The 14,197-nt window shown below is 54.7% G+C and overlaps 1 protein-coding gene across 7 annotated transcripts; it reads left to right on the forward strand.

Moving 5' to 3' along the window:
- The first annotated feature begins 181 nt into the window (after positions 1-181).
- On the forward strand, positions 182-13,932 carry LCN2 (lipocalin 2). Of its 7 annotated transcripts, none has more exons than XM_039861635.1 (11): positions 182-400; positions 3,297-3,431; positions 5,766-6,102; positions 10,103-10,281; positions 10,514-10,686; positions 11,186-11,322; positions 12,174-12,253; positions 12,420-12,539; positions 12,771-12,872; positions 13,601-13,627; positions 13,739-13,932. In XM_039861635.1, the coding sequence occupies exons 1-10, from the start codon at positions 193-195 to the stop codon at positions 13,618-13,620; spliced, it is 1,491 nt and encodes a 496-aa protein (XP_039717569.1). In that variant the 5' UTR covers positions 182-192; the 3' UTR covers positions 13,621-13,627; positions 13,739-13,932. The 7 variants fall into 7 exon arrangements, with proteins under 7 accessions (XP_039717569.1, XP_039717568.1, XP_039717573.1 ...); XM_039861634.1 differs by having other exon boundaries at positions 183-400; positions 3,294-3,431; XM_039861639.1 differs by having other exon boundaries at positions 185-400; positions 3,322-3,431.
- The last annotated feature ends 265 nt before the right edge of the window (positions 13,933-14,197 follow it).

Consider the following 14,197-nt stretch of genomic DNA (forward strand, 5'->3'; position numbering starts at 1 on the left):
AGGCTTCTCGGCGGGCAGCCCCGGGACGACCCCGCCCAGCGGCAGCGAGAGGGGGCGGTGCTCGGGGAGGGGGCGGAGACCCGAAGGCGGGACAGGTTGTGGGCGGGGCTCTGCTGGTCCGACCTTCCCGAGAGTTGACCTGGCTCGGGGCGTGGGGGCGGAGCCTGACGGCGGCCGGGGCGGAATTCTGGCATGGGGGTGGGGCTCTGGCCTGGCGGCCGGGGCCTTAGGTGCCGCCCAGCGCTGTTCTGCCCCGCGTCTGTACGGGAGGTGGTCACTGCATTCCATCTTCGCGCTGCCCTTGCGGCGCCCGAGCCCGTAACGTCTGACCCGGACGGGGACGCGGGCATGCCAGTGGAGGCGGGCGCGAGAGGCGAGAACGATGGCTTCAGAGAAGCAGGTGACTCAGGGGGTTGCGGAAGCGACTTTCGCTTTCTCAGGGGAATCTTCCTGGGAAGGGGAATCGGAGCCGGGATAGGGGCTTGAAAGGGACCGCAGAGCCCTGTCCACTCCGCGCCGCTGGATGGGTTGCAGCTACAGGCGCCGTCTTGGGGTTCAGGGAGATGCCCTGCGAGTGGGTCCCTGGAAACCGCAGCATTCGAGAACTGTGAGCAGGCGTCCCCGTTTTACAAATGGAGACACTGAGGCAATTCGGGGACACTCGCCCTTTTGAAATTTGCTCAAAGCACTTTGTTCAGCCCCTTTATAGACGGTGGCGCTTATGAGGGGGGCGGGGCCGGTGGATCTTGGCTCAGCAGAAGGCGCCGTCAGGGTGGGCTCGCTCGCCCTGCTGAGTCAGCATCCCCAGTCACCTTTTCCGGTGTGGCCTGGAGCCCTGGCGAACGTGACTTGCTTACAGAGCAGCCAATTTCGTGCACAGCGGGCGTGGAGGTAGGGGTGGAGTGGAGGAGTATGAAGAGAGAACCATCAGCTCCCTTTTCATCTTCTCCAGCCCGTTTCCCCATCTGTAAAATAGGAATAATGATTAGTGTCTCCTGCACCGAGATGTGTCAGGATTAAATAGGAAAATGAATGGGCAAAGGCTGGCGGCTAGGGAGTCTAGTGAGCCTTAGAGACCCCTATTTTTTGACCACCTGGCAGCTGCTCTAGCTTTGCCAAATATAGGAAGGCAATCCAGTGACCAAAATGCTTGACAAAGTACTCCCTTTGTCCTCCTGGCCAAGGTTGGGCAGGACATTAGGGCAGGCTCATGCCTCTTGGCTTGCCTGTTAAGGGTGGAAAATTTTCAAGTGAGCGAACTAGCTAAGTCAGCTACAGGGAAGAAATATCTTTAGATATCAGAAGTTGTCCTACTTGCTTGTGTGTGGTTTAGGAAGTGTATTGTATAAAATATGTAGATGGCCAATGTCTGCTTCTGTAATCCATTTACTTGTTAATTAAGGGTGTTGTTCCAGGGCAAAGATATGCTAAAAGCCAACTTCCACTTCTGTAATCTGCTGGCTTGTTCAGGAGACCACCAGGATATGGTCTTGAGCTTTATCAGCTGCCTGCTCTGAAAGCTCGGGGCTGATCTCCTCTAGCCCTGCGTGGTAGAGTCGCCGGCCGGCTAATAAAGGCTCATAATTAATCTCAATTGGCTCCGTGGGTCTCAGAATCGTTCGCGCCATAACATTGCCCAATCCAGTGCTTACAGCTCTTGATCCCTATACTGCCTCTTCCTTATGCATTCTCAGGGGCCTCCTGTCTGTGGCCAGCATTAAGCACAGCCCTGCTTAATGTCCATGGGACCTCAGGGCTGGGGAAGCAGCTGCAGCTGAGCTGATGGAGCCCTAGGCACAAGTCTGAGCAAATCCCAGGCATGGCTGTGCTCTTCTTCCCTATTGCTACTATTGCTGCGTGATGTCAGGGGACAGGTGGCTGAGCCCCAGGGTTCTCACACCGAGGAGAGGAGGAAGCTCTGTCCAGGCATAGCCTAGATTCTGCCAGCCCATGAGGCCTGTTCCAGGCTACAACTTCTGTGACCTGCCCTCTATATCTGCCCTGAGTGGCCAGTCTCTCCTGGACACATGCCTCTCTGTGGCTCTGTGACTCCACCTCTCATTTTTCTTCTGTTAAAAAACAAAACTCAACTGAGTCAATTAAATAACAAACTGGCTTTATTCAACGATTCATGAATTAGGCAGCATCACATCTAGCAAGTAGAAAAGAGCTCCGAAGAGTTGGGAGATTTTTAAAGGCCGAAGAAGGCAAGGACAAGGAAGGAGTATTACTGCTACTGACCAGGAGATTCCAGACTGACCCAGTTAAAATTACATTTCTGGGGAAGGTTGAAACTGCAGTTAGGTTAGGTGTTAGCTTAGGTACTGAGTCTGGTGATGTGGGCTTAGCACAAGTGACTCCATTTGGGACCTGTTGTCTCTTCTTTAACAAGCCCCCCGGACATGCTTCCCTGTCTCCTTGATCCTCTATTCTGCAGCCCTGCCTCTTACGAATCTGGTTTCTCAGGATTCAGTCTTGGCCCTTCTAGGCCTCGTGCACACAGCCTCGGCTACCTCTTCCCCACCGTGGTTTCTGTACCATCTGTTTCATGAATGCCCAGCTAGTGGCTTCAGGTCAGCCCTATCCTGACTCCAGCCTGGGTTTACAACTGCCTCTAGGACAGCAAGATGTCCCGCAGGCAAACCTACCTCAATCCTGGCACCTCCACCCAACTGGCCACTTTCCCATCTAACCACTTTCTCCTCTTCGGCTCCTGCTTCCGTTGGCAAGGGAGAACCCAGGAGTCCTGCCAGCCTCTCTAACACCCCATTAGGCTCTACCCAAGTGTCTCACTGCCCTTGATCTTATCCAGAATCTACTAAAGAGATGAATCTCGGAACAGTTAGGCTGAATGATAGAGACCAGGCAATACAGATTATATACCATTTGGTTCCATGTATATAAAACTAGCAAATGCAAACATGTGACAGAAAGCAGATTGGTGGTTGCCTGGGGGTGGGGTAGGGATGTGAGGTGGGGAGGACAGAAGGGACATGAGGAATCTTGGGGGTGATGAATATGTCTACTGTCTTGATTGTGATGATGGTTTCGTGACATTTATATGTGTCAAAACTTATCAAATTGCTCAAAAACTGCAATGAAAGGAGGTTGTCAAAAGGACCCGGCTGGAACAATTTGATCAACAAAATAAAGGAATATTGGATTATAACCCAAAGTATAAAATAAATATCCATGAGCCGTACAGATAAATGATTAAATTAATAAATAAATGGGGAGAAGAGAAATCTCCCATGCAGAAGAATTCCAAACTCTGTAGGCACCCTGTTTTTTAGAAGATGGAGTAAAACTCCCACTCCGTAGGTCCGGGCTGAGCAGAGTGACTTCCTTCCCTCGAGGACAGTATGCAAAGGAGAAAGAAGAGGAATCTTGCAGGGAGACACCTGACCACACACCTCAGCCAGGTGATCAAGGTCAGTATCAGCTGTGATCAGTCACGTGGAAATATGTGCTCTTGATATGATATGATGAAAATGGCACTTCACCTTTGTGGTCTTCCTCCTAAACCCGTAACCCCAGTCTAATTATGAGAAAAACACCCAACAGGTCCAAGTAGAAGGATATTCCACAAAATATCTGAGCAGTACTCATCAAAATTTTCAAGGAAGGTCATCAAAACCAGGGAAAGTCTGAGAAACTGTCGGAGCCCAGATGAGCCTAAAAGAGACATGACAACTAAATGTAACATGGGGTCCCAGATGGGATCCTGGAACAGGAAAGGGACATTATCTGAAAACTAAGGAAATCTGAATAAAGTATGGACTTTAGTTAATAATGCATCGATAGTGGTTTGTTAATTGTAATGAATGTGCCGTTCTAAGATGTCATAGCAATAAGGGAAACTAGATGCAGGATATGTGGGAACTCTGCAAACTATGTTCACACTTTTTCTATAAATCTAAAATTTTTTCAATTAAAGGTTTATTTTTAAAAACTTGTCAAATTGTGCACTTTGAACATGTGCAGTTATATTACATTCTTTTTGCGGGAAGATTCATTAATAACCGACTTAATTTCTGTGATGGTTGTAAAGCCATTCAGACTTTCTTTTGCTTCTTGAATCCATTTTGGTGAGTTACAGTTTTCTGAGAAATTTCCCATTTCATTCCTATAGCATTCTCTTACCCTTTTAATGTCTATAGATTCTATAGTTATAACCCTTTTTTTTTTTTGTCTACTTCTGTTTATTTATGCCTTATAGCTTTCTGTCTTGAGAAATTTTTCCGAATTTCTACCTACGTTATTTTCCCCAAGAGTCAACTTTTGGCATTGATATTCTTGTTACATATCTTCCTTTCCATTTTATTAATTTCTGCTCTTTATTTCCTCCTATTTGGATTTATTCTGTGGTTTCTTTTCTAAATATTTACTTTGGACACTTTGCTCTTGGCTTTGCAGCCTTTCTTATTATAAAACACACACTTAAGGCCCTTGTCCATTGGGAGCCTAGTGGAGCATGAAGAGTCTGTTTCTTGCTAGATCTGCTTGTCTGGTGGAAAGGGGCCCTTCAGAGTGTCCAGACTGCTGTTCAGCCAGGATTGCTTCTCAAATGGCTCCTCCCCAAGGTCCCCTCGGCACCACTGGAAGACAGGGGGCACCGCTTTCTGCCTGCCCTTGCAGCCCCTCCGAGGCAGCCTCCCCCTCTCTGGAGCGCTGCTTCAGGAGCTGATCCAGCCCATCCCTTGCCTTTTGGCTTTTCTTGGCTATGGTCTGACTCCACAATCCCCAAGATCCAGAGTCAACCCTTCCGCACCCCCCTTACATTCCCAAGGGTTCCTAAAATAGTCCTCACTGAGCAGGAGCTAGGGGAAGCACCCGCCTCCCTGCCTGCTCCCAGTGAGGGTAATTGATAGATAGAAAGGAAGGGCTCAGCACAGGGAAGGGCAGAAACCTGAGGACCTCGAATGCCAGACCAGGCCCTCTGGGGTAACTCTTTCCCACCACCTTTGATATTTAATACTAACCACCGAGCCTACAGGAACCCTGAGCCACACAGGGAGGGAAGCCAATGGTGGAAGGACAAGGCTCCCATGCTTCAGCCACAGCACCAGGCAGGGCACCCAGGATCCCTGCCTGGGACAGACCTGAGCCCTGACACTTCTCAGCCAGGGAGACTAAGGGCTCTCAGAAGCGAGGCTACAGCTGCCTGCACAGGCCAAGCCACCTGGGGCCCAGGGCCCCTTCTGAGATGAACCCAAGTCCCTCTGTGAGCAAGTCCGGGGTGTGGGCAGCCCAGAACAGGTGGGGCTTGCGGCATGGGGAGAAGGGGTCCAGGTGGGTCAAGCGGACTATGATAGACTGAAAAATGGCCTCAAAAGACAATCATGTCCTGATTCCAGGAATGTATGATGTGACTTTTATTTGGAAACAGAGTCTTTGCAGATGTGATTATGTTAAGGATTTTCTTTATTACCTTTTCTTTATTACGTTTTTAAAATTTCATAAAGATTAGTGTCCTGATGCCTGGTTTTTAAGATGTGTAAATTAAATGTGTGTATTACTCTCTTCAGAAAAAAAAAACAAAAAAGCTATTTCTTTCTTTTGGTATGGCCCAGATTTTTCCCTTTCCTGAAGATCAACAGTATTCTAATTCCTGATTCATAATAGAATAGAGTGCATTCTGTTTTCAAATATCTAAGAGAAGAATAAAATTACTTTCACAACTCACCAAAATTTTAATAGCAGAAGACAGGTATTGTAAACTAATGGTTAGCCTTTCCCTTTTTCTTGTCATTTAACCTTTCCAGCACCTACTACCCTGCCCCCTGGGCTGGGCACTCTCTTGAGCACTCAGGGGACAAAGGAGAATCAGCCTTTCAGGAGAGCCAGACCCGTCCTCACACAAGCCACCAGCAGAGGCCCAGCCAGGGGCCTAGGGAGCAAGGACCCAGGCATGGCCGAGGTGGAGATGCCCTCTGCTGGGGTGCTGGGAGCCACAGCCCAGGCAGGAGAGGGGTGCAGAGCTGGGAGGAGCAGGCCTATGACGGCACAACCTGCTGGACACCTGGAGCCCACTGCAAACCCTGCTCAGAGCACTGGCCTCCAGCCGCCTTGTGGTCATCGAGGGCCCTCTCACCTGCATGGGTGAGTCTGTGCCCCAGCATGAAAGGAGCAACCATTCTAAGGGACATGCTTGGGCCAGGCACCCGAGGACCAGAACTGGGAGACAGCCTTGGACCCAGACCTGCTGCCCCTGCCCAGTGGACCCCCAGGATCTCCCCAGGGGAAGGAATCCAGTGGGTATTTGGTGGGGGTGTCATCTATCAGAGCATTTCCACAGGAAGGGTTCCCATCAGGTGGAAGGTGCAGGAGCCAGGAAGTCCGTAAGTGAGTCCTGGTGAGCCCGGGCATGAGACATGGGGCCTGGGGGCTGGAAAGCTGCTTCTGGAAATGAGAGAATCCAGCCACGGCCCTCACGGAGCAGGCCTCCCTGCTCCCGAGTGTTTGGACCTGCGGCAGCCAGGGAGAGCCCATATGTGGACACCAAGGGTTCCTACAGCCATGACTGGCCTGGGGCATCTCCATGGAAGCTTCTCCCCGGTGTGGCCCCGAGCTCCAAGAAGCCTAGTTACCGCCTGCCTGGGGACCTCTTGCCCAGCCCTTCAAGAAAGTCAGAGGCCATTGCTATTACCCCAACCTTCGCAGCTGGCTGAACACCACTCACAAGCATCCGGAAACCAGTCCAGGGGGTTGGACTGGATTCCTGAGATGCAGTAAGAACAGAGAACACTTTGCTGCCTTCCTGATTCAATTAGACCAGGGGTGGGGCCTGGGTCCCTGTGTGGAAAGCCAGGCCACTGTAGTCCCTGGGAATTTCTCCTCTTGGTCATGTGGAGTGGGAAGGGCCACCTGCCAGAGACAGTGAGGGGTCTGGAGCAGCCAGAGTTCTGGCTTCTTGCCACAGAGAAACCAGGTGTGGATGGTGTTTAAGTGCCTGCCATTGCTAAAGGGATGTAGAATGGGACTCAGAAAGCCCAGCCCTGTCTTCTTCTGTGTGGCTTGTGGCCTCACTAGGGACATTTACAGCTCTGAGGGAGAGGGAGAGGGAGAGGGAGGTCATTGGGTGGTCCTGTAGGAGCAGCCTGGGGCCGCAGTGAAAATCGAGAGCGGGGCCAAGTGCATGGCGTGCCCCACACAGTGCCACACATTCTGAGAGCTTCAGGCCTCAGGGACTGCCCCCAGCTCTGGGCAGAGTGAATCCGAGAGTCTCCTCCTTGAACAAGGGCCCAGACCTAGTAGGAAAGGAGTGGACGAGGAGTGGGGCCACCAGGGTCCTGTCCAACCTGGAGCCCTTGGAGTCGGCCCAAGTCCAAACAAGTCTACTCCACGGTCCTCACGCAACCCTCGTGTGGGAGGTGTACGTGCTGAGCTGACCCGCTCCTCGAACCCCTGCTGGACTCTGAGCAGTGTGGGCAGAGAGTTCTACCTTTATCCCCAGCCCAGCCTGCAGGACCCCTCCCTTCTAAGGCAGAATGCAAGAAGCACCCTTGCTGATCCCATGCCCTCCAGCTCCAACCGGCCCGGCACCCACCTCTGGTTGGCTGAGATCAGGCACGGCTTGGCCTGACCTCTGCCCCAGCCATCACCGTGACTCTCCTTGGACCCTTGTTGGTTCACAAACTGGCCCCTGTACACAGAGAGCAAGAAGAAACCGAAGAAGGAGGCAGGCCTCTCCAGATCGGTAGGTGGCAGTTTCAAGAAGCAAGGGAACTTGCTTATGAGGCTTGTCTAGGCGCCATAAGATAAGTAGATCTCCACGCCCACCTGCCAGAATCTTAAAGTTGACATCGAGGCCTTAATGGGGTTCCATCACGTGTACCATCCAGGTAGTCCCAACAACGCAGTGCTCTTTCAAGGCTGCGTGCTTGAAAACAACACCCACTGTGAGAATGGAGGGCAGAGCATAGCTTCAAGGACAGGAGAGGTGGTGAGGAGCCTCCAGCGGCCTGGGTCCAGCTCGAGGATAACTTGTGGTCACATCCTCTCAGTAACCTTCTCCAACACCACCCACAAGGCATGGCTGGGACACTGCACACTGCTGAGGCTCAAATCCCTAAGTGAGCCTCGTCCCCTTCACTCATCCTCTCCCTCAGCTCCTGGACCAGCCTGACCTCCAGGACTGGGCCAGGAGGGAAGGCAGGAGGCAGCCAGGTAAGGAAGAAGTGATGAGATAGCCATGGCCAGGTGTCAGCCAAGGCCAAGACCACACACAGACGAGGTCAGAGAGACAGAGAAGAGGAGGGTGGGTCTGGACAGGCCTGGAGCCAGCACAGAGAAGCATGGGCCCCGTGTGGGTTTAGTCAGAAGCAGAGATGACATCATGTGGAAATAACCCACGTGTGTGTACCTGGCACTGCGTACGCATGGCCTCGAAGAATCTGTAGCGTAGCTCTCTTTACAGAGGGGGCACTGATGGGGATTAGGGGTGGGCAGAGACTTGCAGGCTTCTCCCCTCCTCCTCCTTCACCGCCTGCCTGGCCCACCAGCTGCCCAACTTCTTCACCCTGAAATCATGCCCCTAGGTCTGGCCTCACCCTACTGGGGGCCCTGCAGATCCAAGCCCAGAACTCCATCCCAAACTGATCCCAGCCCCTCCTCTGCTCAGGGTCCCACTGCAGCCGAACTTCCAAGGTGACCAGGTAAGGGCCTGGAGCGGCAGCTGTGGAGAGGATTCCAACAGGTGCCTGTGAGCTGGGCCGTCTCCCCTCCTGCACCTGGCCCTGGTTTTCTCATGCTGCAGACCGGCCTTACCCCGCTCCCCAGTTCATACCAGAAAGCACTGGCCACTCTACCCCCTGACTCTCAGAGTCTAGAATATTCTATCCGGCAACTCCTTGGTGTTTCAGGGGAATGCCCCTCCCCTAGTTAAAAGTCTTTGGGGCTCCTCTGTCAGTCTCCCCATATTCAACAGTCACCACAGGCTCCAACATACCTTTTAAGGTCAATAAGAGTAGCGGGGGCAGAGCCCCTGGGCCTGCCATGGGGATGAGGGGTGGGGGTGGCCACTGGCACCTCTGAAGGACACATGGGCTGTCATGGCAACATAGTCCCCTGAAGTTGGTTCATCGCCACTTCCTGCCGTTTCATCACCCAGACTGGCAGGCAGGGCAGGGCCTGAGGGGGCTTCTGCATCAGGATGGCCGAGGCTGTGTCCTACACACCAGCTCAGGACCCTGGTCAAAATCCTTTCTCTTGAGACTCCCAGGCTGGGGGTGCTGGTTCCCCAGCAGCAGGTGGGTAGAGCCAGTGAGGTCCCTGTCAGTTTCCTGAGGCCAGCAAAACCTCAGTTCAGCCTTCAGGCCAGGTGTCCAGACAGCCTCAGCCCTCATGGTGACATCTGGGAGACACTGCGCAGGGGCTGGGACCCATCCCTACCTCCCAGGGACAGCCAGGCACCCAGTGGGGAAACTACTTTATAGGACGAAGCTGGGATCAGCCATGACAGAAACATTTTCAGGACTCAGGCCTGAGCCGCTGGGCTCCACAGCTCAAGGCTGTGGCCAGAGATGGCGGATGGTCTCAATGACCTCTCAAGGATGAGGCCACGTCCTTGCACTCTCTGTGACCCAAAGCACCTGGTATCCAGAGTAATAGGGTGGAGAGCCAGCCTTCAGGCCCCAGCGCATCCCAGCCCACCTCACCCAGCTCAAGTAGGTCCCTCAGAGTCCCCCCCTCTCGTTTGGAGCTTGGACTACAGCCTCCGGGTTCTGTTGTGCTGAGCAGCTTACAGGTGCGGCTGGAGTGCCCAGGTTGAAGTCTCTGTCCCACTGGGCCCACGGGAGGGGCCAAGTCCCAAGGGGCCAGCTGCAGTGCAGGTCCACTCCTGCAAATAGGGCATGGAGGAGGGGAGAGGCCGACTCAAGGCAGGAACCCTCTCAGGTTGGCCTCTGGGGAAGGGGTCCCTCCCTGTCCCAGGGCCCGCGTGGGGCCCCTGGGAGGACCAGGATGTGGGATCCTTGAGCTCTGAAGACACACAATGCCAGTCAGAGATGTTTACTCTTGGCTGCCCCATTCTTCCCTGTTCCTTCTGAGAATGAGGAAATGGGACATTATCTGTTGAGGTGAGGCATTCTGTATTCATCAGGTGCTCTCCGTACACACCCCAGCCTGGCCTTGGGCTGAGCAGGGGCCTCCTGGAGGTCAGAGATGACAGCTCAACCAGATCAGAACCACTGACCACGAACAGGGCCAACCAGAGCAGAAGGAATGGGTACAGAGAGTGCCAGGGGACCCTCTGTCCCTGCCAGAGGTGTGGCTCTCCAGGTAATGTTCCCTCATGACTCTCATTGCCGCCTCCTCCCCATCTTGCATAATCCTTACCACAGAGGAAAGGGGCAGAAATCTCACCAAACGTTTCAGCATGAGTTGCTGGTACTTACCTCACTCTTCCTGAATTTGGCAAACGATAAATCACCCAGGGGTGAGCCGGCAAGTGGACCATAAATACCTCCCCCAGGCCAGCCTCCTCGCTCACCTCCTCCTCCTCCACTGCCAGGTTCAGCAGCCGCTCAGTGTCCTCACCCTGAAATCATGACCCTAGGTCTCCTGTGGTTGGGTCTCACCCTGCTGGGGGCCCTGCAGACGCAGGCCCAGGCCTCCACTCCAAACCTGATCCCAGCCCCTCCTCTGCTCAAGGTCCCGCTACAGCAGGACTTCCAAGATGACCAGGTAAGGGGCCTGGGAAGAGTGGGAGCGGGAGGGAGGAGAGGCAAACAGCCTTAGGAAGCATGATGGACCAAGGTGGGCCTAAGCCTCAGCTCAGCCTGCCCTTGGATCCCCTGATGGAAGCCACGCCCCATGCCCCCATCTCCACCCCAACCTCGCTGACCTTCCCAGGTCCACACTCTCTCCCATAGTCTCCATAGTCCATGCAAAGTGGGAACATCTTCAGTCCCTCTATGTGATGAGGAAACTGAGGCTCAGGTGGTCCAGCCGGCCACCTGCCAAGAGTCACCCCATCCCTGCCAGACTCGTGGCCTAATGGCTTCTAGCTCCTGCCGGCTTCATCAGGGCAGGCCCAACCCTGGCCTGAGTGCCCAGTCAGGAGCCCTATGGCACAGGTAGTGGGGCTCTTGGCTCTGGGGCCAGGTTACCCAGAGGTGCAATCAGGGACAGAGCAGTAGGGGACCCCTGGGGACCGCTCTGCTTATCACTAGTTCCCCTGCAGTTCCAGGGGAAGTGGTACGTGGTGGGCCTGGCAGGGAATGCAGTTTCCAAAGAAGAGCAAGGCAAGTTTAAGATGTACTCCACCACCTACCAGCTGAAAGAAGACCACAGCTACAATGTCACCTCCATCCTGTTCAGGTGAGAGCTGCCACCTCCTGGGGGAGCATGGGGGACCTGGGAGAATGCCCTGGGGGACTGCCCTGGGACCGGGTGTTTGAGAGGCAGACTCATGTCTGGAAAAGGGGTGACCGAAGCTGACGGGTGGTCATCGATCCTCCTGCTCTGTGCTGGATTCATATCTTCCTTCCTTCCTTCCTTCCTTCCTTCCCTTCCTTCCTTCCTTCCTTCCTTCCTTCCTTCCTTCCTTCCTCCTCCCTCCCTCCCTCCTCTCCTTCCCTCTTCTTCCTTCCTTCCTTTCTCCTTCCTTCCTTCCATCCTTCCTTGATTAGATCAGTATTTATTGGTTACTTCAGCGCAGACATGCAGATAGTAGTGGGGGTGGATAGAGAGAGTCCTCAGGAAATAAGACAGAGGGAGCAGGGATGTCCTGGAGGAGGGTCACTGGAACCCTACCCAGGACTTCATTAGGGGCTTCTGGGAAAGTGGCCTCTGGGCTGGGCCTTGAAGGAGCCACCCTGCCTCAGAAGGTCATGTGGTGTATTCACAGCTGGGGCTGGCAGACTTCAAGTTAGAGGGCCACTCCTCCAGGCAGCACCACCGAGCCATTGAGTGTCTGTTCTGGGCAGGGCAGTGGGGGCTGGAGGGAGGGTCTGAGCAGGGTCAGGTGGCCCAAGGCAGACCCTGGCAGGGACAGCCAAAGATAGGCTCAGAGGAGAAGACTCAGCCTTCTACCGCGGTGGGGGATGGGCTGGGCTGGACCCGAGGCACCAGGATCCCGGCTCCGCCAGCTGCAGCCCTGACCTCGTCCAGCCCGGGAGGTCCAAGGCTGTGCGTCTCCCCACTCACCCACACATTTCTTGCTCCCACAGGGACCAAAACTGTGACTACTTTATCAGAACTTTTGTTCCAAGTTTCCAACCCGGCCAGTTCAGCCTGGGCAACATTAAGGGTATGCCCTGAGTGATCTGGGCCCTGGGATTGGGGTTCCTGGGGGCGGGATCCTCCCAGAGAGGACACCTGCGCCTCCACACAGATGCTGTCCTGTAGAGGGCTGGGGGGAAAGGAGCTGCTCAGTCCTCCCAGCCAGGGCTGACCGCTCACTGTCCTCCCCACAGCTTACCCTGAAGTGCAGAGCTATACCGTGCGAGTGGTAGCCACCAACTACCACCAGTTCGCCATGGTGTTCTTCAAGAAGGTTTCCAAAAACAAGGAGTACTTCAAGATCACCCTTTACGGTGGGTCTCCACCCACCGCATGGGGGTTCCAGCTCCTAGGCACACTCAAGGGGTGTGTGACCCCTGACCCAGACCCCGCGGTCCCCTCCAGTGCCAGCTTTGCTCTGAGCCCCAGGGAGGAGGGAGGGCTTTTCACAGACTCTCCATGAGTAAGGGGTCTGAGGCTCATTCATGCATTGGACGATATTTATGGAGTATCTGCCGGCCACTCACCTGCCTTCTTGGCCACAGGGAGGACCAAAGAGCTGACCCCTGAGCTGAAGGAGGACTTCGTTCACTTCACCAAATCCCTGGGCCTCACCGATGACCACATCCTCTTCCCTGTCCCAATCGGTAATGGCCAACTGGGGAGAAGAGAAAGAGATGTGGGGACTGTCCAGGCCTGATACTGCCTTATCAGGGAAAGAGGAAGAGGACAGACTTGGTCCCATGCTCCAGTCACTGGAGCCCCTTGGGAGTCACTTTGGATTCAGGAAGACCATGCCCCACCCCAGGGCTCTGTGGGGTCCCCAGGGGTCTGGCCCCTAAGTGTTCTTCCCTGACAGATAGTTTGGGCCTGCCCAGATCCAGTTTCCCCTGTCTCATTGCCCGGGACCACCTCCTCTTACACCCCAGGTCCTGCCATCCTGGGCCACCACTTCCTCCCACTCCCAGGCCCCTTTGTCCTGGGCCATCACCTCCTTCCCCTTGGGGCTTCCTCACCATGGACTTGGGAGGTGTCTTTGTCTTCAGGCAGCCAGGTCTGGGCAGGGGGCTCCAGTCAGGCCACTCAGAGAGCCGCCACTCTCTCCAAGGCTGAGGGGCTGCCAGGGCTCATCAGGTGAATGGGCAGGAGGCCTGGGTGCCCAAGCAGGTGGCTAGGCCTCACTTGCCTCTTCCGGAGAACAGGTGACCCCCAGGTCTTCTCAGGTTTTTCTCCCAATCACCTTCCCACATTATCTGCCCCTCTGCTGAAGAAACGCCCTTGACCTGCTACTGCTGCTGGGGCAGCCTGGGGGCAGTGTAGGGGCCCTGGTGGTCCACAGCGACACACACACTCATGCCTATTCTCTTCCCCACAGACAAGTGCATCGATGAGTGAACCAGTGGTGAGTATGGCAAAGGAGGGGGCTGACGGGAGCCAAAGTGCAGCAGGTTGTGGGGCTCAGGCCTGCTTTTGCTTCCCCACCCAGCACTGAAGCCATACTTATTCCTCTCAGATGCCTCCTGTCTCTCCACCCCGACTGCTCACACATTGGCCTGTGGCCAAGGTGCTGCCCAGCTGCCCCAACCTGCCCGGATGCCAACAAGAGAACCAGGAGACCCATCTCACAGTTTGGCCCACCAGCTGCTCCCCAGGCCACTCTACTGATGGAGCCCCTCCCCTGACTGCTAAATAAATGCATGCCCCCAAGCCCCCTGTTTGTGCTCCTTGCCCCCTGGGCTGTCTGGGAGCGGGAAGGGCAAAGCCTGGGCTCTCATTTGCATCATTCCCAGACCCCCTTGCAGTCCTCGGCAAGGGATGGAGGCCGCAGAACCCAAGTCCATCTTCGACCTAACACTTCTTAGCTCCCAATCCTGGGCTCACCCGCAGGCCAGTGGTACCTCTCACATGTCCCTGTCTTTGAGGGGTGCCCAGTCCAATGAGAACACTGATGGGTTCACACCTCATGCATGGA

The sequence above is a fragment of the Pteropus medius genome, unplaced genomic scaffold, assembly GCF_902729225.1.
Source record: "Pteropus medius unplaced genomic scaffold, Ma_sr-lr_union100, whole genome shotgun sequence".
NCBI lineage: Eukaryota > Metazoa > Chordata > Mammalia > Chiroptera > Pteropodidae > Pteropus > Pteropus medius.

Coding starts and splice junctions, on each gene's coding strand:
- LCN2 (XM_039861634.1), top strand. CDS start 193: ATGGGGGTGGGGCTCTGGCCTGGCGGCCGGGGCCTTAGGTGCCGCCCA. Junction 3,432..5,765: donor ACCTCAGCCAGGTGATCAAG/GTCAGTATCAGC, acceptor TAACCTTTCCAG/CACCTACTACCCTGCCCCCT. Junction 12,540..12,770: donor CTTCAAGATCACCCTTTACG/GTGGGTCTCCAC, acceptor TCTTGGCCACAG/GGAGGACCAAAGAGCTGACC.